This window comes from Oncorhynchus mykiss, chromosome 10 (assembly GCF_057628025.1).
Source record: "Oncorhynchus mykiss isolate SJ-2025 chromosome 10, ASM5762802v1, whole genome shotgun sequence".
Classification (NCBI taxonomy): domain Eukaryota; kingdom Metazoa; phylum Chordata; class Actinopteri; order Salmoniformes; family Salmonidae; genus Oncorhynchus; species Oncorhynchus mykiss.
The window spans coordinates 51,327,256-51,354,905 of record NC_143031.1 but is presented as its reverse complement, the minus strand read 5'-3'; the positions used below and the strand labels follow the sequence as shown (position 1 = coordinate 51,354,905).

The 27,650-nt window shown below is 41.9% G+C and overlaps 1 protein-coding gene across 41 annotated transcripts; it reads right to left on the bottom strand.

The window, feature by feature from the left end:
• Positions 1-478: 478 nt before the first annotated feature.
• usf1l (upstream transcription factor 1, like) lies at positions 479-26,759 on the bottom strand. 41 transcript variants are annotated; one of them, XM_090187039.1, is made up of 12 exons: positions 26,226-26,672; positions 25,918-25,983; positions 25,762-25,811; positions 23,746-23,861; positions 23,462-23,575; positions 23,070-23,211; positions 22,767-22,821; positions 22,390-22,448; positions 22,181-22,275; positions 1,695-1,823; positions 1,251-1,356; positions 479-1,129 (listed from the first exon to the last, which is right to left on the bottom strand). In XM_090187039.1, the coding sequence occupies exons 2-11, from the start codon at positions 25,923-25,925 to the stop codon at positions 1,267-1,269; spliced, it is 858 nt and encodes a 285-aa protein (XP_090043165.1). In that variant the 5' UTR covers positions 25,926-25,983; positions 26,226-26,672; the 3' UTR covers positions 479-1,129; positions 1,251-1,266. The 41 variants fall into 41 exon arrangements, 37 of the variants coding, with proteins under 37 accessions (XP_090043165.1, XP_090043154.1, XP_090043156.1 ...); XM_090187028.1 differs by having other exon boundaries at positions 22,169-22,275; positions 23,716-23,861; positions 26,448-26,669; XM_090187030.1 differs by having other exon boundaries at positions 23,716-23,861; positions 26,448-26,669.
• Positions 26,760-27,650: the final 891 nt, after the last annotated feature.

Below are 27,650 nucleotides of genomic sequence, written 5' to 3'. Positions count from 1 at the left end.
CCTGCAAGTATTTAATTGTACTGTGTACCATGTGTATTCTGCATATGACAAATAAACTTGACTGACTTGAAAGTAATAAGGGCGGCAGGTAGCCTAACAGATTTTTGGGTCAGTAACCGAAATGTCACTAGTTTGAATCCCAGAGCTGATAAAGTGAAAAATCTGTCCATGTACCCTTGAGAGCAAGGCATTTAACCCTAATTGCTCCATGGTTGGCGTTGATAATGGCAAACTCTGACTGTGAACCCACTCTCAGCATGGAATGGGATATGAAAAAAAAAAATCAAATTCACAAGTGTATAATACATACTTGTACATGTGTGAAATAGGACAAATACAAGCACACCCACATAATTATAAATCTCACTCAATCAGCATAGCTGAATTCAAGGTATATTGTCCACTCATGATAGTGACAGATTGTTAATACCATAAATGAATACCATTTCATTTCCAGTGTCTGTAAATAAACAAGATATTTCTTTCAGACAAATTTAATAGAAATTACAGCAAATCAACCTATAACACAAAATAATATTAGAGGCTGAAGGTTGTATTAATGTCAGAAATAGGTTAGTCCAAATTTTGGAAAACTAAAAATACACAAAGAACCATCAAATTCATTATTTGCTCAGTGACTGATACAAACTGATGTAGGACACCAGTGTCAGTCAGCTGGTAGTGAAACTGTCAACCAATAGACATGGTGTTCGGTTCAGTCTAGCATTTAAATAAGCCTTTTCATAAAATATTTTATTTCAAACATAAAAGGCATCACATTTTTTCTTTCACATAATGTGTGGCAAGAGTGTAGAAATACCCATATATGGGCAAGTTGTTTGAGGGGTCACAAAATACATTTGATTTCAAAGGTGATAAAGAACACAGACATGAGTATTATCCTGTGTAGCTTAAGTGTTTTTCTAGGTAGGATGAATGTCCATGATCATGGGGTGTCCATACAATTGTCAAGGAAGAAAACATCACAGAGGACATCCAAAAAGAGTGCAGTCCAGATTTGTTGGAAGCAACCCTCTGCATACAACCGCCTCCACTGACCAATGTTGTCGTATTCCAACAGCCCACAACATCCTAGACCTTGTTCGAATGCTTTCCAAATACATCCATCCTAGATGAAATTACAGACCCTACGTTTCACCTCTCCAATCCCATACAGATCAGTTACTACCTCAAGTGAGGAAAGGAGGGTGTATTTTCTGGCCATTCAAACAGAGCCCTCGTACAGGCACCTTTGTCACTTGTCCTTCACTGTGGATCTACACCTGCTGCTCCCACAATGCCGTTCTGTCTCAGTTGGCTTCTCATCATCTGGTTCTTGGTTTTCCAATCATCAACCTGTGAGTGGGAAAAGGGAATATGTTAATGTGGTATGCTTGTGAGTTGTCATAGTAACCCACATCACCAGCTTTTGACCAACACCGCTCACTACTATTAAGATTAATGTAATGCATCATCGAGGTTTCTTTGGCTATGTATAGATCTTTAGCATGTTTGAGAGGATCAGTCTGAGCAAGGTGCTGCGGATGAATCCCTGGTCTACAGTTCCCCTGCAACTAGTAACTAGTCGTTATGTGGTCAAGGTTAGCAAATCTGTGCAGCACATTGCTCAGACAGATCCCCTTGAACATGGTGATTGTGTGTTTGAGTGGGAACAATCTGAGCTGCTGCAGTACCTCTTGTCTGAGCAACTGGTTGTCCATGCGTAGTCTCTCCAGATTCTCCAGGTCCTCCCCCAGTCTGGCATTGCTCTGACGCAGCTCCTGGATGTAATCACAAGCCTTGGACAGGATCCCTCCTTTACTCTGTAGGGAACAGACAGGACAGGAGGACACCACACTGGTCACAGCACTGGCATCATGCCTTGATATATACAATGAACAAAATTATAAAACACAACATGTAATACGCTGTTTCATAGGCTGAAATAAAAAAAATAACCCAGAAATTTTGTATACGCACAACAACAAAAAAAGAAGCTTTTTTCTCTCAAATTTGATTACATCTCTGTTAGTGAGCATTTCTCCTTTGCCAAGATAATACAGCCACCAGACAGGTATGGCATATCAAGAAGCTGATTAAACAGCATTATCATTACACAGGTGCACCTTGTGCTGGGTACAAAAGGCAACTATAAAATGTGCCGTTTTGTCACACAACACAATGTCACAGATGTCTCAAGTTGAGGGAGCGTGCAATTGGCATGCTGACTGCAGGAATGCCCACCAGCGATGTTGCCAGAGAATTTAATGTTAATTTATCTACCATGCTTAGCTGCCTCCAACATCATTTTAGAGAATTTTGCAGTATGTCCTGCCAGCCTCACAACCGCAGATGTGTATGCCGTCATGTGGGCGAGAGGTTTGCTGATGTCAACGTTGTGAACAGAGTGACCCATGGTTGCGGTGGGGTTATGGTATGGGTAGGCATAAGCTAAAACAACAAACACAATTGCATTTTATCGATGGCAATTTGAATGCACAGAACTACCATGATGAGATCCTGAGGCCCATTCCTTTTAAGGTATCTGTAACCAACAGACGCAAATCTGTAGTTCCAGTCATGTGAAATCCATAGATTAGGGTCTAATGAATTGATTTCAATTGACTGATTTCCTCATATGAACTGTAACTCAGTAAAATCTTTAAAATTGTTGCATGTTGTGTATAGTTTTGTTCAGTATAATAATAATAATAATGCCATTTAGCAGACACTTTTATCCAAAGCGATTTACATAGCTTGCTACGGACCACCACCGAGATAATCAATCTCTGTTGCGGGAAGAACTGACTTTTACATATTGTGTATATTTAATTATTCTGAACGCAAGGTCAATTCTTGCAAATGTTCTCAAAATACTTACTTTTATGTTTATGTTCGCTAGCTGGACAGGCAAACACCGCTGGTACTAAACTGTAAACCAATCAAAACTTGTGTCGTATGCCAATCACGTTATCCTTATCTAAGGTAGTAGACACCTGGTGACATCTTGAGAGGGAGCTTTTTCCGACAAACTCCTCAAGCAAAGTCTTATTATTTATTTGTAATCTAACTATTTAGTTCTAGAAACGTGACACCATCAATGCAAGCTGTGAAATGACTCCCAACTTAGAACATAGCAAGTAATCTAGTTAAAACAAATATATATATTGCTAGCTAGCATGACCAGATAGTTTTATCACTAGATAGCATGTCAAATCAAATTCAAATCAAGTTTTATTCGTCACATGCGCCGAATACAACCTTGCTTACTTACGAGCCCTTAACCAACAATGCAGAGTTTTAAAAAAGTACAAAAAAATTGATAAATAACTCTGAAAAATAGTAACAAAATAACAATGATGAGGCTATATACAAGGGGTACAGAGTCAATGTCCAGGGGTATGGGTTAATTGAAGTAAGAGCGTTTTAGCTATCAGTTTATTACAAGTAATTTGACTACACACATCTATAGGACAAGTAGTGTAAATCTAATAGTCATCAAGGCAGGACCCACTCATTTATTTCATACTGACAAATAAGAAATCCCACATTATCCCTGTCAATAGTTGGAGTAGGATGATTGCAGAGCACCCTGCCTCAGACTGTCAGGATGTTCATTTTCTAGCTCACAAACTACATTCCTTTGCTGTGATGATTTATTTGATGAATTCTTGTCTCTCACTTTTGTCTCACATGATCTATTATACCCTCCTATGTCCTAGTCCCATAGATCAACCAAGTGCTATTCACCAAGCATTGGCCGATTCACTCCTACTGCAGTTTGAACTAGACCTGGCGTCACTATTTAGACATTGGGACCCCATATGAATACGCATTTGCCTGTTGTCTTTTCTTTGTGGGTTTTGTCTCGCACAGTCTACTGCATTTTAGAGTTGAAGAACACCAACCAACTATAGATACATGCTTGTCTGAACATGTTTATTCATTATCTCTCACTTGGGGCCTGGGCACACAAATGCTCCTAGCGAGAAGGGTGAATACTGAAGCATACGTTGATGACAGTTCTAGTCTCCATCAGAGGCCCAGGCTTTTGACATAGATGGCAAAGCTCTCATTTCTGGACTGCAACATTGTAAGATTGTGCCCTCTGCACTTGATATACATTGATTGGTAGGTTACACTATATTTAGATACCTCAAATACTGCCCGAGACACCTTTGCCATTTGTCTTAGTTCTCAATAAATGGTGAAACACTATTTGTGATGGTGTTCTTTGTTCGAATATACAGTTTGAATGTACAGTATATGCATGAAACGTACATTGTGGAAAACGTCTCACACTCAGTCATAGTTAGTAGAATAATGAATGGATTGGCAAGACTTGGCACCGTCAACTTCTAGAAGTATAGTAGGAAAGTTAATAATTTAAACCACCTAAATATACTTGTATTAATTGAACATTTATTTCCCAACTGCTTTTTCTATAATCCTACAGGTTCTTTGTCATTCCCATACCTTATTTTCCAATGCATCCAACACTGGGCAGCTGCTATTTGAGAACTCATCTGGTTTAGGAATCAATTTTTGGTAATCTTATTGCAGAGCACATTGTACAATTGTTTTTATTGAATATTGTTTTGCAAGGTATGCTATATGTGTAGGCTATGCCATATGTATTGGCTAATATGCATATGAAGCTGATTTTAAACCTCCATTCTAGCAAACATTACATATTTTTATCTACATGCTTTTATGTGGGTTTCTATGCAAAGATAAGATGGCGCTGACAGACATGGCAGCTCTGCTTCTAGCTCCGAAGCAACGTTGCAGTATTTTTTTTGTGTGTGTGTTATTTCTTACATTGTTAGCACAGAAGGTTTTTTGAGTTATTACATACAGCCGGAAATAACTTTTGGACATCAGTCAAACTCCCCAGAATTACGACCAGGAATACTACTCCCGAATTGTATCCTTTGTTTGTACCCGACAGGGCAATTGAACTTATCCCCGAGGCTGCTCCAAGACGCCGCCGGCGGAGAAGATGTATTCGGAGTGGACTTCCAGTTCAACTCAGGAGGCAGGTACACCATCCACCACTACTAAGTATTTTATTCGCTAATGTTCAGTCTCTGGACAATAAAGTAGACAAGCTCATATAGCAAGGGACGGTAACAGGGACTGGTAACATACTCTGTTTCACGGAATCATGGCTCTCTCTGGATATACTTTCCCCATCCATACAGCCAGTTGGGTCCTCAGTACATCGCAAATATAGGAAAAAAGAACTCCCCGGGGAGAAGCAAGGCAGTGGTGTATATTTCATGATTAACTACTCATGGTGTGACTGTGATAACATACAGAAACTCAAGTCCTTTTGTTCACCCGACCTAGGATACCTCACAATCAAATGCCGACCGTATTACTTCCCAAGAGAATTCTCTTCGGTTATAGTCACAGCCGCGTGTATTACCCCTCATGCCGATACCACGATGGCCCTCAAGGAACTACACATGACATTGTGCAAACTGGAACCCATATATCCCGAGGCTGCATTTATTGTATCTGGGGATTTTAACAAAGAAAATCTGAGGAAAACACTACCGAAGTTCTATCAACACATTGACTGTAGTACTCGTGCTGGAAAACCGCTCAACCACTGCTACTCCCCCTTCAGGCACACCTACAAGGCCCTCCCCCGCCCTCTCTTCGGCAAATCAGATCACAAATCCATTTTACTCCTCCCTTCCTACAGGCAGAAACTCCAACAGGGAGCGTCCGTGCTAAGGTCTATTCAACGCTGGACCGACCAATCGGAAGCCATGCTTCAAGAGTGTTTTGATCACGCCGACTGCAATATGTTCCGGGTAGCCTCTGAGGATAACATTGATGTACAGTGGGGAGAACAAGTATTTGACACACTGCTGATTTTGCAGGTTTTCCTACTTACAAAGCATGTAGAGGTCTGTAACTTTTATCCTAGGTACACTTCAACTGTGAGAGACGGAATCTAAAAAAAAAATCCAGAAAATCACGTTGTATGATCTTTAAGTAATTAATTAGCATTTTATTACATGACATAAGTATTTGATACATCAGAAAAGCAGAACTTAATATTTGGTACAGAAACCTTTGTTTGCAATTACAGAGATCATACGTTTCGTTTCCTGTACTTCTTGACCAGGTTTGCACACACTGCAGCAGGGATTTTGGTCCACTCCCCCATACAGACCTTCTCCAGATCCTTGTCGCTGGGCAATACGGTCTTTCAGCTCCCTCCAAAGATTTTCTATTGGGTTCAGGTCTGGAGACTGGCTAGGCCACTCCAGGAACTTGAGATGCTTCTTACGGAGCCACTCCTTAGTTGCCCTGGCTGTGTGTTTGCTATGCTATCATGCTAGAAAGACCCAGCCACGACCCATCTTCAATGCTCTTACTGAGGGAAGGAGGTTGTTGGTCAAGATCTCACGATACATGGCCCCCATCCATCCTCCCCTCAATACGGTGCAGTCGTCCTGTCCCCTTTGCAGAAAAGCATCCCCAAAGAATGATGTTTCCACCTCCATGCTTCACTGTTGGGATGGTGTCTTGGGGTTGTACTCATCCTTCTTCTTCCTCCAAACACGGCGAGTGGAGTTTAGACCAAAAAGCTCTATTTTTGTCTCATCAGACCACATGACCTTCTCCCATTCCTCCTCTGGATCATCCAGATGGTCATTGGCAAACTTCAGACGGGCCTGGACATGCTCTGGCTTGAGCAGGGGGACCTTGCGTGCGCTGCAGGATTTTAATCCATGATGGCGTAGTGTGTTACTAATGGTTTACTTTGACTGTGGGACTGTGGTCCCAGCTCTCTTCAGGTCATTGACCAGGTCCTGCCGTGTAGTTCTGGGCTGATCCCTCACCTTCCTCATGATCATTGATGCCCCACGAGGTGAGATCTTACATGGCGCCCCAGACCGAGGGTGATTGACCGTCATCTTGAACTTCTTCCATTTTCTAATAATTGCATCAACAATTGTTGCCTTCTCACCAAGCTGCTTGCCTATTGTCCTGTAGCCCACCCCAGCCTTGTGCAGGTCTACAATTTAACCCTGATGTCCTTACACAGCTGTCTGGTCTTGGCCATTGTGGAGACGTTGGAGTCTGTTTGATTGAGTGTGTGGACCGGTGTCTTTTATACAGGTAACGAGTTCAAACAGGTGCAGTTAATACAGGTAATGAGTGGAGAACAGGAGGGCTTCCTAAAGAAAAACTAACAGGTTTGTGAGAGCCGGAATTCTTACTGGTTGGTGGTTGATCAAATACTTATGTCATGCAATAAAATGCTAATTAATTACTTAAAAATCATACAATGTGATTTTCTGGATTTTTGTTTTAGATTCCGTCTCTCACAGTTGAAGTGTACCTATGATAAAAAAATTACAGACCTCTACATGCTTTGTAGGTAGGAAAACCTGCAAAACGGCAGTGTATCAAATACTTGTTCTCCCCACTGTATACACGGACATGGTGACTGAGTTCATCAAGAAGTGCATAGGAGATGATGTTCCCACTGTGACTCCTAAAAACCTACCTAAACCAGAAACCGTGGATAGATGTCAGTAATTGCGGAAAACTGAAAGCGCAAACCACCGCATTTAACCATGGCAAGGTGACTGGGAATAAGGTCGAACAGGCAATCGAACTGGCAAAACATCAGTATAGAGACAAAGTGGAGTCGCAATTCAACGGCTTAGACACGAGACGTACAGTGGTTCTTCCTTTAAAAGTTGTGTTGTACTGCAGCACACCTTGCGGGCTACCGCAGAATCCTATGGCACATAAGTGTCAGCCATTGTTGCAATTGATGCTAGTTAGTGCTAGTTTGACCACCAGAGGGCATCTGAGAAGCATTTGACTTTTTTAAAATATTGGCTGTTCTAGAGAATTTAAAACCTTTTTTGTAAGAACATAGTACATGGGATTGATTTTAAGAAATGTATCTTAATTAATTTGATTAATATTATGGTGTTTCTATTCGAAGAAAAACAAAACCCTGTACAATGTGACTGATCAGGAGTAGGCTACTAAGAACAAAATAATCCTAACATTTCCACAACCTAATTGTAGGCTAACCAATACCCAAATTGAGATTCAGTGAAAATAAAAAATCTCATTGATTTATCAAGACCAGTCCCCATGCTTGTCTCAGAGCAGCACGAAACGGTGCAGAAATAGTTGACCACACACGGGTAGGCTATTGCTTCAAATCCTATTGCTTCTATCTTCAATATGCTTTAAATGCCACAATGTCACACATAATTGAACACATACCAATACTTATTTTCCACCATAATTTGCAAATAAATTCCTTAAAAATCGTACAATGTGATTTTCTGGATTTTTTTTCTCATTTTGTCTGTCATAGTTGAAGTTTACCTATGATGAAAATTACAGGCCTCTCTCATCTTTTTAAGTGGAAGAACTTACACAATTGGTGGCTGACTAAATACTTTTTTGCCCCACTGTACATATGAGATGAGTAACGCAAGATATGTAATAATTCTTAAAGTAGCAATATTAAAGTGACTAGTGTTCCATTTATTAAAGTGGCCAATGATATCAAGTCTGTAGGTGGGCAGCCGCCTCTCTGTGCTAGTGGTGGCTGTTTAACAATCTGATAGCCTTGAGATAGAAGCTGTTTTTCAATCTATGGGTCCCAGCTGTGATTCACCTGTACTGACCTCGCCTTCTGGGTGGAAGAGGGGTGAACTCGGGTGGTTAATGTCCTTGATGATCTTTCTGGCCTTCCTGTGACATCGGGTGTTGTAGGTGTCCTGGAGGGCAGGTAGCTTGCCCCCGGAGATGCGCTGTGCAGACCGCAACACCCTCTGGAGAGCCCTGCGGTTGTGGGAGGCGCAGTTGCCGTACCAGGCAGTGATACAGCCCGACAAGGTGCTCTCAATTGTGCATCTATAAACGTTTGCGATGGCTTTAGGTGACAAGCCACATTTCTTCAGCCTCCTGAGGTTGAAGAGGCACTGTTGCGCCTTCTTCACCACACTGTCTGTGTGCGTGGACCATTTCAGTTTGTCAGTGATATGTACACCAAGGAACTTAAAACGTTCCACCTTCTCCACAGCTGTCCCATCTATGTGGATAGGGGGGTGCTCCCTTTGCTGTTTCCTGTAGTCAACGATCATCTCTTTTGTTTTGCTGACATTGAGTGAGAGGTTACTTTCCTGATACCACACTCCGAGGGCTCTCACCTTCTCCCTGTAGGCTGTCTCGTCGTTGTTGGTAATCAAGCCTGCCACTGTAGTGTCGTCTGCAAACTTGATGATTGAGTTGGAGGCGTGCATGGCCACGCAGTCGTGGGTTAATAGGGAGTACAGAAGGGGGCTGAGAACGTGGGGCCCCAGTGTTGAGGATCAGCGGAGTGGAGATGTTGTTTCCTATCTTCACCACCTGGGGGCGGCCCGTCAGGAAGTCCAGGACCCAGTTGCACAAGGCGGGGTCGAGACCCAGCTTGGAGGGTACTATGGTGTTGAATGCTGAGCTGTAGTCAATGAACAGCATTCTTACATAGGTATTCATCTTGTCCAGATGGGATAGGGCAGTATGCAGTGTGATGGTGATTGCATCGTCTGTGGATCTATTGGGGCGGTAAGAAAATTGGAATGGGTCTAGGGTGACAGGTAGGGTGGAGGTGATATGATCCTTGACTAGTCTCTCAAAGCACTTCATGATGACAGAAGTGAGTGCTACGGGGCGATTGTCATTTAGTTCAGTTAACTTAGCTTTCTTGGGAACATGAACAAGGGTGGCCATCTTGAAGCATGTGGGGACAGCAGACTGGGATAGGGACTGACTGAATATATGCCGTCTGGGCCGGCATCCCATGACTATCGCCCCGTTGCAAGGGTTAAGATATTTAAATGTTTTACTCACGTTGGCCACGGAGAAGGAGAGCTCACAGTCTTTGGTAGCGGGCTGCGTAGGTGGCACTGTACTGTCCTCAAATAAGTTTTTTAATTTGTCTGGTAGCAAGACGTCGATGTCCGCAACAGGGCTGGTTTTCTGTTTGTAATCCGTGATTCTCTGTAGACCCTGCCACATACGTCTCGTGTTTGAGCCGTTGAATTGCGACTCCACTTTGTCTCTATACTGACGCTTTGCTTGTTTGATTGCCTTACGGACGGAATAACTAAACTGTTTGTATTCGGCCATGTTTCCAGTCACCTTGCCATGTTTAAATGCGGGTGTACGTGCTTTCAGTTTTGCGCGAATGCTGCCATCAATCCACAGCTTCTGGTTAGGGAAGGTTTTAATAGTCACAGTAGGTACAAAATCTCCTACACTTCCCTATAAACTTGCTCACCGAGTAAACTCGCTCAATGTTGTTCTTAGAGGCTACCCGGAACATATCCCAGTCCACGTGAGCGAAGCAATCTTGAAGCGTGGAATCCGATTGGTCAGACCAGCGTTGGATAAACCTAAGCATGGGCGCTTCCTGTTTTAGTTTCTGCCTATAGGAGGGGAGCAACAAGATTTAGTCATGGTCGGATTTGCCAAAAGGAGGGCGGGGGAGGGCCTTGAATGCATCGCGGAAATTAGAGTAGCAATAGTCGAGCGTGCTACTCACTCGTGTACTGCAATTGATATGCTGATAGAATTTAGGTAGCCTTGTTATCAAATTAACTTTGTTAAAATCACCAGCTACAATAAATGCAGCCTCAGGATATATGGTTCCAGTTTGCATAAAGTCCAGTGAAGTTCCTTGATGGCCGTTTTGGTATCCGCTTGCGGGGGGATATACACGGCTGTGACGATAACCAAGGAGAGATCTCTTGGGAGATAATACGGTCGGCATTTGATTGTGAGGAATTCTAGGTCAGCTGAACAAAAGGACTTGAGTTATTGTATGTTGTTACAATTACACCATGAGTCGTTAATCATGAAATATACACCCCACCCTTCTTCATCCAGGAAAGATGTTTATTCCTGTCGGCGCGATGCACTGAAAATCCCGCTGGCTGTACGGACTCCGACAGCATGTCCCCAGCTAGCCATGTTTCCGTGAAACAGAGTATGTTACAATCCCGGATATCTCTTTGGAAAGCAACTCTTGCCCTGATTTTGTCGACTTTGTTAACTAGGGACTGGACTTTACCGAGTAATATACTCGGAAGCAGTGGGTGGTGTGTGCACATCCGAAGCCTCACTAGAAGACCACTCCGGTGCCGTTGTTTTGGGTTGGTTTCTGGAATCAGTTCAAATGCCCTGGGAGGTGCAGACAAACAATCCGCTTTGGGAAAGTCGTATTCCTGGTCGTAGTGCTGGTTGTGCTGGTAAATTGACATCTCTCTGATATCCAATAGTTCTTCCCGGCTGTATGTAATGACTCTTAAGGTTTTCTGGACTAACACTGTAAGAAATAATACATATTAAAACAAATACTGCACAGTTTCCCATAGGACTAGAAGCGAAGCTGTCATCTCTATCGGCACCATCGTGCAAAGTTGCCTTGCTGTCTTGACCTTTGTATGCTCGGCTATAAAAATCCAACTGACATTTACTCCGAAGGTGCTGACTGGTTGCACCCTCTATAACCACTGTTTATATTATTTTACCCTGCTGGTCATCTATGAATGTTTGAAAAGCTTGAAAAATGATCTAGCCTTTATGGCCAAGTACTCTTATAATCTCCAACCAGTTCGGATTTAAGTATAACTTTCGTATGACTGACGCCTTTAGTAAGAGGTCTAATGCTTTAATATGTAATCATTTCTACCCTCCGATTTCATATTCCTTATATAATTAGGCCCATGTGTATATTCATCAGATGAACTGCAACATGTCGGTTAAAGCGATTTCATTCATGAATGCATAACCCTGCATTATAATTATATAAAAACAGATGGAGGCATTTTGTTTTTCACAAGCGTAGCAGGCTGTGAATTCTGCAAAAAAGCCAACCAAACTAAGAAAGACATGTCATTGGTTGCCATGGTGAATAATCCAATAATAATTGGTAAGATACATAAAAGGAAACATCAAAGAGTTTACCAGAATCTCTAAATGAAAATACTGGAAGATCAATAAAATGTCCTTGTACAGTGTAGATCTAATTAAATGTAAAGGAGTCAAAATTAATATCTAAGGGGCTTTTATACAATTATAATGCAGTGTTAATAATACATTTATATATTTGTAGGGGTTGATACATTTTTTGTTGGGAAAAATCTGGTTTTAGAGTACCTAAAACAATAAATTTGGTGGACTCGGTAAGATGGACTGATGGTTGAAGATGATGAGCGATCGACAAAGGCAATCAACATTGCTCTAATCACAGTCAGAAGACAGTTGAATAAACTTGAGTGGACTTATGGAAAGGCTTTGTAAAACATCTTATATATATATATATATATATATATATATATATATAATATTATTATTTATTTTTTTCAGAACATTAACCATGCGTGTTCTCGATATCTACTGTTCTGTAGTTTAGTCTGACAAACAAAGAACTTTGCGTGCTGCAGGCCCAGGCATGGATCAAAGCTGTAGAGACATTCAATGACATCATCAAGAGATATGGAGGACCCTATGTCAAAGAGGTGTCTTGGGGACCACATTGTGTCTATTGTCCTGCTAATAGCCCTTGTGAAAAACAAGTGTTTGAAAAAAAAATCCCCTTCCACTTGCCTCGTCTATTAATTTGAAAGAGTATTTTTATAATTATTTTATTAACAAAAGCATAAAGATGTTGAAGAAATAATGTACACTATTTGCTTTATCCGACATTTTGCAGTTGCATGAGGTTTGGACTTTAGAGAACTTAACCTCACGTTCGGATGAAAAGCGTGCCCAGAGTAAACTGCCTGCTACTCAGGCCCAGAAGCTAAGATAAGCATATTATTAGTAAATTTGGATAGAAAACACTGAAGTTTCTAAAACTGTTTGAATGGTGTCTGTGAGTATAACAGAACTCATATGGCAGGCGAAAACCTGAGAAAAATCCAACCAGGAAATGGGAAATCTGAGGTTTGTAGTTTTTCAAGTGATTGCCTATCCAATATACAGTGTAAATTTGGTCAGATTGCACTTCCCAAGGCTTCCACTAGATGTCAGCAGTCTTTAGAACGCTGTTTCAGGCTTCTATTGTGAAAGGGGAGCAAATAAGAGCTGTTTCAACCAGGGGTCTGGCTGAAAGCCTTGAATTGTTGATCGCGTGTGGCCGTGAGCACGAGCTCTGTTCCCTTTCATTTCTAAAGATAAAGGAATTGTCCGGTTGAAACAATATTGAAGATTTATCATCCTAAAGATTAATTATATACATCGTTTGACATGTTTCTACGAACTGTAATGGAACTTTTTTGACTTTGTCTGGACTTAGTGCCCGCACCTTGTGCATATGTATTGGTGAAATAAACCCTCAAACAAAAAGGAGGTATTTGGACATAAAAATTGACTTTATCAAACAAAACAAACATTTATTGTGGAACTGGGATTCCTGGGAGTGCATTCCGATGAAGATCATCAAAGGTAAGTGAATATTTATAACGCTATTTCTGACTTTTGTTGACTCCACAACATGGCAGGTTGGCTGGAGGTTAGAGAAGTTTATCTATAATCCTATGCATAACACTTGTATCTTTCATTGAAGTTTATGAGTATTTCTGTAAATTGATGTGGCTCTCTGCAAAATCACCAAATGTTTTGTAGGCAAAACATTACTGAACATAACACACCAATGTAAACTGAGATTTTTGGACATAAATATGAACTTTATCGAACATAACATACATGTATTGTGTAACATGAAGTTCTATGAGTGCCATCTGATGAAGATCATCAAAGGTTAGTGATTAATTTTCTCTCTATTTCTGCTTTTTGTGACTCCTCTCTTTGGCTGGAAAATGGCTGTATGTTTTTTGTGACTAGGTGCAAATCGTTGGATTAACAAGAAGTTTATATTTAAAATGGTGTATAATACTGTATAATACTTGTTTGAGGATTTTTAATTATGAGATCTCTGTTCTTTGAATTTGGCGCCCTGCACTTTCACTGGCTGTTGTCAAATCTATCCCGGTAACGGGATTTGATCCCTATGAAGTCCCTACATCGCAAGTTGGGAAATATATATATATATTTTGTAAACTTTACATTTAGCCGAGCTATCCTTTTGTAAAGGTTGAAGAGTCTATTGTCCTGCTAATAGCCCATCATCACTTCGATCATGCTATAACATACTGTAGCACCATTACCAGGATCTCTATTCATTTAAGTGAGCAGATTAGGGCTTTCAGGAAGAACGGAAAATTGCATGTCAATTCATAAACCATGTGCCATGGAATCGGTACATCTAAAATCTCTTACCAACTATTTAGCTAAGTGATGAATCGCATTGATTTATCAAGACCAGTCCCCATGCTGGTCTCAGAGCAGCGCAAAATGGCAGTTGACCACATGCGGGTAGGCTATTGCTTCAAATCCTATTAGAACAATTGGATGACTTTGGGTGTTCCAGTAAGCAACAATTTGCTTACCTTCATTAGCCTACTTTATTCTAATATTTATGTAATTAAGTGATATTTATTCCCATAGTAATTCATCATGGATCCCATAACAAAATAAACATTAGCATTTTGAAAGAGTATTTTTATAATTATTTTATTAACAAAAGCATGTTGATGAAGAAATACTGTACAGTATATGCTTTATCTGACATTTTGCAGTTGCATGAGGTCACCCACACGCACTTTAAACATTTGGATAATAAAGCATTTAAAGCATATTGAAGATAGAAGCCGCCTGTATATGTTTATTAGGCTACTGTGCAGTTTGACAAGTAAACATATCCTACAGTACATAGTAAACATGGTAAAGTGCCTAATTCCTTACATAAGGGAGAGCAGGCCATGTCCAGACTTTCTCGGTGACCTCAAGTACTTATTAACTCTTGTCTTTAATGCCTTTTCGGGTTGCATCAGTCATGGACAGAAACTTCTGAGACACAGTATTAATGATGAACACCTGGAGGTTCACTGGTAAGCCACATTTGCTTCAGGATCCATCTCAGTTGGTATTCTGTGGAACCATGCGTTTTATCGGTGCAGCCTGTTGTCTAGCCCTTTGTCCACTGATCTCCACGGATGGTTGTCAGCATGGTTGTATGCTCTGCAAAAACACATTCACGTTTTTAGTACACAATTAGCGATTTTATTACACAGTAAGCCTACACATTGATAGGCTATATACACTATTTTTTGGGAAAATACACTGAAACCAAATACCTTTAGTTTTGGTGATCCTCTCAGCTCCGGCTCATTTTCAAGTCCTCTGGTGGTTACAGTCCTAACCCTGGAACGGGTAGCACCATAGAAAGAAGCTGGCTTGATGAAAACTGTAAGCCGGAAAAGGGTCTGCTCGGACCAAAACACACTGCCGCTCAGGTTTGCATTGCAAATGAGGGGATAAACTGGGTCAAGACGCCAGCAGAGTAAATAGACCTTTATGTAGTAAAATCAAAAATAAATAAAATGTCCTAACTTTGCCAAGCCTACAAGCAAAGATGAACTGGTGAAGGCAATCAAGACGTTTTGGCTTGAGAAATTGACGATACAATTCTCCCCTTGCCCTCTTCCTTGGCAAGAGACTATTGTCCTGCTAATAGTCCATAATGGGTGGATGGATGGCTTCTTTTGTATTCAAATGTATTGAATGAATGTATGAATTAGTCATTTACCATTCTCATTCTGGAACGTTGTTTCCAGAGTTCTCTCATTTTCAAGTTTTAATTACGATATTTTGGAGATGATTTTGTTTTCAAATAACTGAAAGTAAGCGGTTATAATCTGAATAAAGGGAAAAAAGACATTCTTGAACATGGCGTGAGACAATTTGCCCTTTAAATTTTGTCTGGCTTGCCATTCCAAATAAAATGTCATGTATTGTTTGCTCATGTAATATAAACAGGTCGCTCTCCGCCCGATTCTCCGCCAATGCCGCACGATTCTCCGCCAATGCTGCATGACTCTCCGCCAATGACGTGACTCTCCGCCAATGATTAAAAGTTAGAGGATTGAAGGACTCTATAATTAATATCTAAGGGGCATTTTACATTAGGGAAAATCTGGTCTGTGAGAATATCTAATGAGCTTTTATATAATTATTAACAAAGTGATTATTATTAACCCTGCATTATTAGGATACATTATGAAAGTAAAATGGTAATATCTTTCCTTTTAGAGACTATAATACACTATAATAATATACACAAAGCACTAACCCTGACTCTTGGTTTTTAAGTGCTCATATGTCCAAGTCTATATATATTACTGGTGTTTTTTTTAACAAACATTGCTTATTTTAGTTAAATGCTATTCACAGACCGTAATAATTTGAGACCCAAACTAGCGATCAATTGTAGAGTTGTGACTTTTAAACTCAACAAAAAAAGAAATGTCCTCTTACTGTCAACTGCGTTTATTTTCAGCAAACTTAACATATGTGTAAATATTTGAATGAACATAACAAGATCCAACAACTGAGACAAACTGAACAAGTTCCACAGACATGTGACTAACAGAAATGGAATGATGTGTCCCTGAACAAAGGGGGGGGGGGTCAAAATCAAAAGTAACAGTCAATATCTGGTGTGGCCACCAGCTGCATTAAGTACTGCAGTGTATCTCCTCCTCATGGACTGCACCAGATTTGCCAGTTCTTGCTGTAAGATATTACCCCACTCTTCCACCAAGGCACCTGCAAGTTCCCGGACATTTCTGCGTGGAATGGCCCTAGCCCTCACCCTCCGATCTAACAGGTCCCAGACGTGCTCAATGGGACTGAGATCTGGACTCGTCGCTGGCCATGGCAGAACACTGACATTCCTGTCTTGCAGGAAATCACACACAGAACGAGAAGTATAGCTGGTGGCATTGTCAGGATGAGCTTGCAGGAAGGGACCTTCCACCTAGACCCCGCTCCAGAGTACAGGCCTTGATGTAACACATCACCCCTGGTGAGAGAAAACCGTGACTCGTCAGTGAAGAGCACTTTTTGACACGGTGGGTTTGTGCCCATAGGCGACGTTGTTGCCGGTGATGTCTGGTGAGGACCTGCCTTACAACAGGCCTACAAGCCCTCAGTCCAGCCTCTCTCAGCCTATTGAGGACAGTCTGAGCACTGATGGAGGGATTGTGCTTTCCTGGTGTAACTCAGGCAGTTGTCGTTGCCATCCAGAACCTGTCCCGCAGGTGTGATGTTCGGATGTACCGATCCTGTGCAGGTGTTGTTACACGTGGTCTGCTGTTCAGCTGTTCATCCGGTCTCCCTGTAGCTCTGTCTTAGGCGTCTCACAGTATGGACATTGCAATTTATTGCCCTGGCCACATCTGCAGTTCTAATGCCTCCTTGCAGCATGCCTAAGGCATGTTCAAGCAGATGAGCAGGGACCCTGGACATCTGTCTTTTGGTGTTTTTCAGAGTCAGTAGAAAGGCCTCTGTAGTGTCCTACATTTTCATAACTGTGACCTTAATTGCCTACCATCTGTAAGCGGTTAGCGTCTTAACGACCGTTCCACAGGTGCATGTTCATTAATTGTTGATGGTTCAATGAACAAGCATGGGAAATGGTGTTTAAACCCTTTACAATGAAGATCTGTGAATTTATATGGATTTTATGAATTATCTTTGAAAGACAGGGTCCTGAAAAAAGGACGTTTCTTTTTTTGTTGAGTTTATAATCACTTATATTTTCTATTTTTCACTTCTAGACTATCAGAAAGAAAGTTGGTACTTGTTTATTTTGATCCAAAGCCATGAATGAGTGAGTCGCTCAGTAGGTGCCGAGGCTATATGTCCACGCCATCAACTTGATTATTTAGCAAACATCACTTGCTTCTTATATTTCAGTCAACATACATCTCAAGCATATAATAACTTTTTTAAAGCTTCCAAAAGCATAATCAGTGCTCTAACTCCCCCTTTCGGTGGTCTGGAGCAATGAAGCAGTGACGCAGGGTAACGTACTAAACCACAAATTACCTCTAAGTCCCACAGCACAATCTCAAAACTTTAAATTGAGGAACCACTGCATGTGGCAGGGTCTACAGATAATTACTGATTACGAAAGGAAAACCAGCCATGTCGGACACTGACGTCTTGCTCCCGGACAAGCTGAACAACTTCTTTGCCCACTGAGGATAACACAGTGCCATCGACGTGGCCCGACTCCCCAAGGATTGTTCTCCATGGCCAACAAGAGTAAGATATTTAAGCGTGTTAACCCTCACAAGGCTGCCGGCCCAGACGATATCCCTAGCCGCGTCCTCAGAGCATGAGCAGACCAGCTGGCTGGAGTGTTTCCGGACATATTCAATCTCTCCAGATCCCAGTCTGCTGTCCCCACTTGCTTCAAGATGTCCACCATTGTTCCTGTACCCAAGAAAACAAAGGTAATTTAACTAAATGACTATCGCCCCATAGCACTTACTTCTTTCATCATCAAGTGCTTTGAGAGGTTAGTTAAGGATTATATTACCTCCACCTTCCCTGACACCATAGACCCACTTTGATTTGCATTCCACCCCAATAGATCCACACCCCATGCAATCGCCATCGCACTGCACACTGCCCTATCCCATCTGGACAAAAGAAATACCTATGTAAGAATGCTATTCATTGCCTATAGCTCAGCATTCAACACCATCTGGGTTCTGAACCCCGCCCTGTGCAACTGGATCCTGGACTTCCTGACGGGCCACCCCAGGTAGGAAACAACACCTCCACTTCACTGATCCTTAACACAGGGGCCCCACGCTCAGCCCCCTCTTGTACTCCCTGTTCACACATGACTGCGTGGCCAAACACGCCTCCAACTCAATCAAGTTTGCAAACGACACAACAGTAGTAGGTCTGATTACCAACAATGACTAGACAGCCTACAGGGAGGTGGGGGCCCTGGCAGAGTGGTGCCAGGAAAATAACCTCTCCCTCAACAGAACGAAGGAGCTGATCATGGACTTCAGGAAACAGCAGAGGGAGCACGCCTCTATCCACATCGATTGGACCACAGTGGAGAAGGTGGAAGGCTTCAAGTTCCTTGACGGACACATCACTGACAATCTGAAATGGTCCACCCACACAGACAGTGTGGTGAAGAAGGTGCAACAGCGCTTCTTCAACCTCAGGAGGCTAAAGAAATTCAGCTTGGCCCCTAAAACGCTCACAAACCTTTACATATGCACAATTGAGAGCATCCTGTTCCGCCGCCTGGTAGCACATTGCTCGTCCTAATATTTATATATTTCTTAATTCCATTATTTTACTTTTAGATGTGTGTATTGTCAGACACTACTGCACTGCTGGATCTAGGAACATAAGTATTTCTGTACACCCACGATAACATCTACTAAATATGTGTATGTGACCAATAAAATTTGAGTATACAGTTCAAAACAAGTTATTTCCATGACAGTCTGACCAGGTGAAAGCTATGATCGCTTATTGATGTCACTTGTTAAATCCACTTCAATCAGTGTAGATGAAGGGGAGGAGACAGGTTAAAGCATTTTTAGCCCTTGATATACAGTGCCTTGCGAAAGTATTCGGCCCCCTTGAACTTTGCGACCTTTTGCCACATTTCAGGCTTCAAACATAAAGATATAAAACTGTATTTTTTTGTGAAGAATCAACAACAAGTGGGACACAATCATGAAGTGGAACGACATTTATTGGATATTTCAAACTTTTTTAACAAATCAAAAACTGAAAAATTGGGCGTGCAAAATTATTCAGCCCCCTTAAGTTAATACTTTGTAGCGCCACCTTTTGCTGCGATTACAGCTTAAAGTCGCTTGGGGTATGTCTCTATCAGTTTTGCACATCGAGAGACCGAAATGTTTTCCCATTCCTCCTTGCAAAACAGCTTGAGCTCAGTGAGGTTGGATGGAGAGCATTTGTGAACAGCAGTTTTCAGTTCTTTCCACAGATTCTCGATTGGATTCAGGTCTGGACTTTGACTTGGCCATTCTAACACCTGGATATGTTTATTTTTGAACCATTCCATTGTAGATTTTGCTTTATGTTTTGGATCATTGTCTTGTTGGAAGACAAATCTCCGTCCCAGTCTCAGGTCTTTTGCACTCCATCAGGTTTTCTTCCAGAATGGTCCTGTATTTGGCTCCATCCATCTTCCCATCAATTTTAACCATCTTCCCTGTCCCTGCTGAAGAAAAGCAGGCCCAAACCATGATGCTGCCACCACCATGTTTGACAGTGGGGATGGTGTGTTCAGCTGTGTTGCTTTTACGCAAAACATAACATTTTGCATTGTTGCCAAAAAGTTCAATTTTGGTTTAATCTGACCAGAGCACCTTCTTCCACATGTTTGGTGTGTCTCCCAGGTGGCTTGTGGCAAACTTTAAACAACACTTTTTATGGATATCTTTAAGAAATGGCTTTCTTCTTGCCACTCTTCCATGAAGGCCAGATTTGTGCAATATATGACTGATGTTGTCCTATGGACAGTCTCCCACCTCAGCTGTAGATCTCTGCAGTTAATCCAGAGTGATCATGGGCCTCTTGGCTGCATCTCTGATCAGTCTTGTCCTTGTATATGCTGAAAGTTTAGAGGGACGGCCAGGTCTTGGTAGATTTGCAGTGGTCTGATACTCCTTCCATTTCAATATTATCGTTTGCACAGTGCTCCTTGGGATGTTTAAAGCTTGGGAAATCTTTTTGTATCCAAATCCGGCTTTAAACTTCTTCACAACAGTATCTCGGACCTGCCTGGTGTGTTCCTTGTTCTTCATGATGCTCTCTGCGCTTTTGACGGACCTCTGAGACTATCACAGTGCAGGTGCATTTATACGGAGACTTGATTACACACAGGTGGATTGTATTTATCATCATTAGTCATTTAGGTCAACATTGGATCATTCAGAGATCCTCACTGAACTTCTGGAGAGAGTTTGCTGCACTGAAAGTAAAGGGGCTGAATAATTTTGCACGCCAAATTTTTCAGGTTTTGATTTGTTAAAAAAGTTTGAAATATCCAATAAATGTCGTTCCACTTCATGATTGTGTCCCACTTGTTGTTGATTCTTCACAAAAAAATACAGTTTTATATCTTTATGTTTGAAGCCTGAAATGTGGCAAAAGTTCGCAAAGTTCAAGGGGGCCGAATACTTTCGCAAGGCACTGTAGTTGAGACATGGATTGTGTATGTGTGTCATTCAAAGGGTGAAAGGCCAAGACAACAAATGTAAATGCCTTTGAAAGGGGGTATGGTAGTAGGCGCCAGGCACACCGGTTTGTGTCAAGAACTGCAACGCTGCTGTGTTTTTTACGCTCAACAGTTTCCTGTGTTTATAAATTTTTTATTTAACCTTTATTTAACTAGGCAAGTCAGTTAAGAACAGGGTTTGGCCGGCAGGGATGTCCTTGTCCCATCGCGCACTAGTGACTCCTGTGGCAGGCCGGGAGCAGTGCACGCTGACACGGTCGCCAGGTGTACGGTGTTTCCTCCGACACATTGGTGCGGCTGGCTTCCGGGTTAAGTGGGCATTGTGTGAAGAAGCAGTGCGGCTTGGTTGGGTTGTATTTCGGAGGACGCACGGCTCTCGACCTTCGCCTCTCCGAGTCCGGACGGGAGTTGCAGCGATGAGACAATTGGATACCACGAAATTGGGGAGAAAAAAGGGTAATAAATAATAATATTATATGTTATTCTATTTTTTTGAAAACACAGTTTATTTGTCTTGTTTCATACGACCTGCCAAATCAAATTAATAATGGATTTCTTTGTGATGGTGTATATCAATGGATTTATTAAAATAGACTCCCGCCCACATATGCACACCCCTACTTCCTCTCCTCACCCGCATGCATGTGGGAGGTACAAAAGGCTTATGCCGGCAAGAATGTGGTAAAAATGGGCCTGTTTGAAAGTGGGGTTCATAGAAACATTTCCCACATTTTAATAAGTTCTACAGGCAACATACTGTAATTACTGTGTGAGCGCATTCATCTTAGGTAGCTAGGTGAGAAAACTGCTTTTTAGAAGAAAACAGATGTAGTTATCTGAAGTTTTTTAAGGGAGAAGGGGGGTGCTGTGGGAATAATCAAGGAAGAAGAACTAGAAAGAGAATCTCAGAAATGCGTCCATGTGAAAACGTATACCAGTTGAATAAAATATGAAGACTTGACTGAGTACCTGGGAACTCACCTGCCCATTCTTCGTCGCATCCAGGGTGCAGTCTGGGATGGTTTTGGACAGCTGGACGATCCAGTTGTTTATCTTATCTCTGCGTCGGCGCTCAACTGGGGACCGATTAAAAAGGTTAGAAAATGTCTTGAACAAATATAAAACAAGACTTCAGAGATCAACATCCTTGAACATTTTCAAGGTCACAGTACTGCTGTATATTCAAGTACCTTCATTGTGTTGGGCTCGTCTCTTGTCATCTCTAGATGTACGAGGAGGCTCTGACTTGCTGTAGAATAGAAAAAGAGGATTCAAAACAGTAGCCCAATGTACAACATGTAGACCTATCACCACATTCACCAGGTATGAAATACTATTGGCAATGTCATGTTATTTTAACTATGGTCGTGTTCATTAGGTCACGCGACAGAAAACATTTTTTAACATTTTGCAATGGGAAACCAAATGAGCTTTTCTTATTGGACAACCCCAGTTCCCTTGATGAAGGCCCGGAGGCCTAGTCAGTGATGGGTTATGTAATATCATAACCTGGACAAAGAGGATGTGATGTTATGTGTTAGATATCTTTGTTGAGGGTGCTATGGACCTCTGGTTTGTTCCGCCCAACACGTCCTGTGGGGACATCATCACATATAGCTGACCTGGAAGACACAGGGCACTATTAAGCAAACAGACAATGTACAGATTGACTGACTATCTCAGCTGGCCCAAATTCTCTCCCTCCACCTTGCCCTTGGACCTAACCCTTCGGTTTTTGCAGATCTGAAGTTTCCTGATTAGGTATAACCGGAAAAGTGCTATCTTGCTTACATCTTACAGATATGCCAACATTGAAGGATGGGGCAGGGAGCTAATTGGGACATGTTTGAATGACATAATTTCAACTGACCAGTGGGTGTGCTCTGAGTGAGCAGTGTTTCTGGCGCTTGTACATTCTCAACCATGGTACTCTGTGTGGCATCAGTGACAGGGTAGTAGTAGTGAGTCTCTGAGGCTTCCCCCTCCAGTCCCTCAGACTGGGAAAACACCGCCTGACAGACAGACAGACAGACAACACACATGACAGATATTTTAGATAGCAACAGATCCAACTAATAAACTGAATGGACAGCTGGTAGTATGCTTGCATGCACAATAAAGTGTGTGGGGCAAAGGAAATGATGGGTGAAACTTTATCAAGAGACGGCACTCCAGCCAAAGGGGATGATATATGTGAGACAAAGCAAACTTGTGCATTTTGTGTGTGTGTGTGTGTGTCTCAACACCATCCAAGGGTTGTACCTGTGTGACAGTCTGTGTCGTTGCGGGGAAGCCCGTCACCACGCTAACAGCAGAGGCGCCGTCTGTCTGTCCGTCCACCTGTCCATCAGACACCTGGATCACCCGGTACGTCACCTGAACAGAGGTGGGTGGGTCAGTAAAGGGATGGCTAAGACAGAATCTTACAAATGTGCAAACATCAAAGGTTTAGGGCCAAGGGGAAGGGAGAAAATTGGGACAGACTGAGTGTGTGTGGCATGCAAAGTTCCTTCTACCTGCCCTGAGGGAGGGTACAACTCCCCTACCGGCAACCCGCCTCCTTCGGTCTTGAACAGGTACTTGATTGGTTGATCAGACGAGAAGGTGGCTGCAGACTGGATGGTGGTGATGGCAGTTGGGTCGTCGGCCGTGGCAACAGCACCTGAGGGCGAGACCAGAGAGTCTTGTAGTTTTTGTGTTCTTTTTTTATTTGATTTAAGTCAGTTAAGAAACAAAATCTTATTTACAATGACAGCCCACCCTGGTCAAAAACTCTCCCCTAACCCGGACGACGCTAGGCCAATGATGCGCCGCCCTAGGGGCAGCCCGATAACGGCCGGTTGCGATACAGCCCAGGATTGAATCCAGGTCTGTAGTGACGCCTCGAGCACTGACATGCAGTGACTTGGACCGCTGCGCCACTCGGTCCCCCAAAGTAATAAAATCAGATCAACCTGACTAACAAGTTTTTACGTTAACATTAGCAGGATGTATGAGAGACAACTTGGCAGAACATTTTTTGCCCTGGCACTACACAGCTGATTCATATAATAAACTAATCATCAAGCTTTGATTATTTGTATCAGCTGTGTAGTGTCAGGGCAAAATCCAAAATGCGCACCCCTTAGGGTCCCCAGGATTGAGTTTGGGAAACTATAGGGCCTAGGCCCATGGCTATGACAGCATGTGTACTTGCATAGATCACAGCCTGAATAATTTCAGTAAACACACATCACATTGACCATTCAGGGAAGCAATGCAAAGAACGTATATAGTTTACACTGAACAAAAGTATAGAACGCAACACGTAAAGTGTTGGTCCCATGTTTATGATCTGAAATAAAAGATCCCAGAAATGTTCCATATGCAAAAATGTTTTATGTAAACAAATTTGTTTACATCCCTGTTTGTGAGCATTTATCCTTTGCCAAGATAATCCATCCACCTGACAGGTGTGGCATATCAAGAAGCTGACTAAACAGCATGATCATTACACAGGTGCTGGAGACAATAAAAGGCCACTCTAACACGTGCAGTTTTATCATACAGCACAATACCACAGATGTATCAAGTTGAGGGAGTGTGCAATTGGCATGCTGACTACAGGAATACCCACAGGTGCGGTTTCCAGAGAATTGAATGTTCATATCTCTACCATAAGCCACTTCCGGCATTTTAAAGAATTTGGCAGTACGTCGAACCGGCCTCACAACTGCAGACCACGAGTATGGCATCATGTGGGCAAGGGGTTCACTGATGTCAATGTTGTCAGAGTGGCCCATAATGGCAGTGGGGTTATTGAATGGACAGGCATACCATAAACTACAGACAATGAAACACATTTGCATTTTATCTATGGTAATGCACAAAAAAAACATCATGAGATCCTGAGGCCCTATTTTTTTATATTTTTTTCAAGGTATTGGGTGACCAACAGATGGGGCGGCAGGTAGCCTAGTGGTTGGAGCGTTGGGCCAGTAACCCCCCCCCCAAAAAAAAACAAAACACAAAAGGGTACAAATCCCCTACCGGCAATCCGCCTCCTCCTGTCTTGAACAGGTCCTTGATTGGCTGATCAGACGAGAAGGTGGCTGCAGACTGAAAGGTTGCTGGATTGAATCCCCGAGCTGACAAGGTAAAAATCTTTTGTTCTGCCCCTGAACAAAGCAGTTAGCCCACTGTTCCCTGGTAGGCAGTCATTGTAAATAAGAATCTGTTCTTAACTGACTTGCCTAGTTAAATAAAGGTTAAAATAATCTGTATTCCCAGTCATGTGAAATCCATAGATTAGGGCCTACTACATTTATTTCACAATACTGGATTTCCTTTTATTTAACTAGGCAAGAACGAATTCTTATTTACAATGACGGCCTACCGGGTTAACTGCCTTGTTCAGGGCAACGCTCTAACAACTAAGCTAACATGCCGCCCCCAATTGCAACACAGTAAAATCAATGAAAACGTGGCGTTTATATTTTTGTTCAGTCTATAACAAAAGTTATAGTTATATAGTTAATTCTCACCATTATGATAAATCATAGAATACTCTCAATGGCGCTCACCTTCATCGATTATGGGCACGTCACCTTCGTCATCCGGGCTCTTCTGCTGCCTGTGGTACAGGGGAGAAGGCGGCAACAGTCAGCCAATAGTTAACTGGACAACATAAAACAAAAGGTTGATTGCCCATTAACGAAAGCTTTTTCTGCCACACTTACCCTTTCATCTCGGTTTGCTGCTCTATGCCTTTAAAAAAACAGCAGCGGCGATTCTGTCAGTTTCACCTATAACGTTATTTACCGGAATCAAAAAATTAGGTCTATATTGAAACCAACAATGAAAAACATTGCCATGTTTATCTCGCACTGTAAAGTTAACTGGCTTGCTAGCTAATTAAGTACTCGATACAGTCCACAACAATTACGAATTAGCTAGGCACCCCTCGTAAATATAGATATTTAAGCAGTATTAATTGACAAATACAAATGAGTGTGTGATGGCAATATGTTATAGCTACGATACCTACTCAAATTAAATCATAAACCTCAAACACTGGACGGCAGGGCTCGAAAATGGTTAGCTAGCTATCTATCGTTAGCAATGTAAACAAGGCAAATGTGCTAGTTAGCTTGCAAACAACCAATCCGCGCTAGAATTCGTTAGAAAAGCAAGGGAGATTTCCCCAAATGGCTAGCTCATCATACCGACATATTTAATTAGTATTTAATCCAATTGAAGTCAAACTAACCCGTAAATATTGTAGCGCAGCTAGTCCACCCATCCATAAAACAAAGATTATCTATTATTTTGACAAGATAGTCGAGTGACCGCTCTACATGTCCTCAAAGATGGAAGCCATGTAGCGATTTTTTTTATAACTAACCCAAGACCCATCACAGCCTGTCGTTTCCAATATAGTAATGGCGTCTTTTTGTAGGTACTAACTCCGCCATGGTGCGTTGTACATAGCCTATTGGGAAAACGAATTGTGTTTTTGTAAGGGTTTTGGATAAACGCCAAATATAAGGTATGTGCTAAACATAGAACAAGAAGTTATCCTAAACCTATGTTCATCTTCATCAGCTAACATCATTTTTTGTGAATTTTGAAGCACTTATGACATTTTTAAAAAGCACAAAGGCTAAATAATTTATAAAGTTAATGTTAACTAACTAAATATCAAACTTTTAAGATCTCCTAAACCTCAGACCTAATTTTCGGCATAAATCCCGAAACCCAATTCTTTCCCCATTAATTTTCCCCAGGAATTTCTGAACAAAACAAAGGTAATTCATTTCTGGGTTTCATTATTATGAGCTGTATTGAAGCAAATTAATCATGGCGGCTTTTCCACTGCACTGCCGTGATTTTCACAGTTCCTTGTTTTGTTTCCAATTGCTCACGGCCCGCTTGATTCCTGGAACCAAGCAGGATATTCAGCCTCATTTTATATCTTCGATGTTGCACTACCAACTGCACTGGAATATAACTCCCTAATACTTTGCTTGGAAAAAAAGAAATAAATAAACCAATACCCTATCATCTAACCCTACACTCATTAAAAACCCACCTTCCTACTCTACTAAATCCACAAATGTAATCAACAAGGCTCCATTTTCGGCATGTCAGAAAAATAGTATGAAGCTAGTAAACTTAATGATGGTGTCATGCTTGGCCACACAGCCGTGGGTGAACAGGGAGGACATGAGGGACTAAGCACGCTCCCCTGAGGGGCCCCTGTTTTGAGGATCAGCGTGACAGATGTGTGGATAGCGCAAGGGCTGAGGGGGTAAAAATAACGTGTTTGGAATGCAGCCAGTGAATCTTCCCCTTCAGTTGGTCCACTTTCACATTTACCGCTACCCCAGTAATCACTCCTTTCAATGGCACCCTTTTCGTGAGCGCAAAACAATTCACATATCTTGTCCCCAGTCATTTGGCTCAGAGCGCC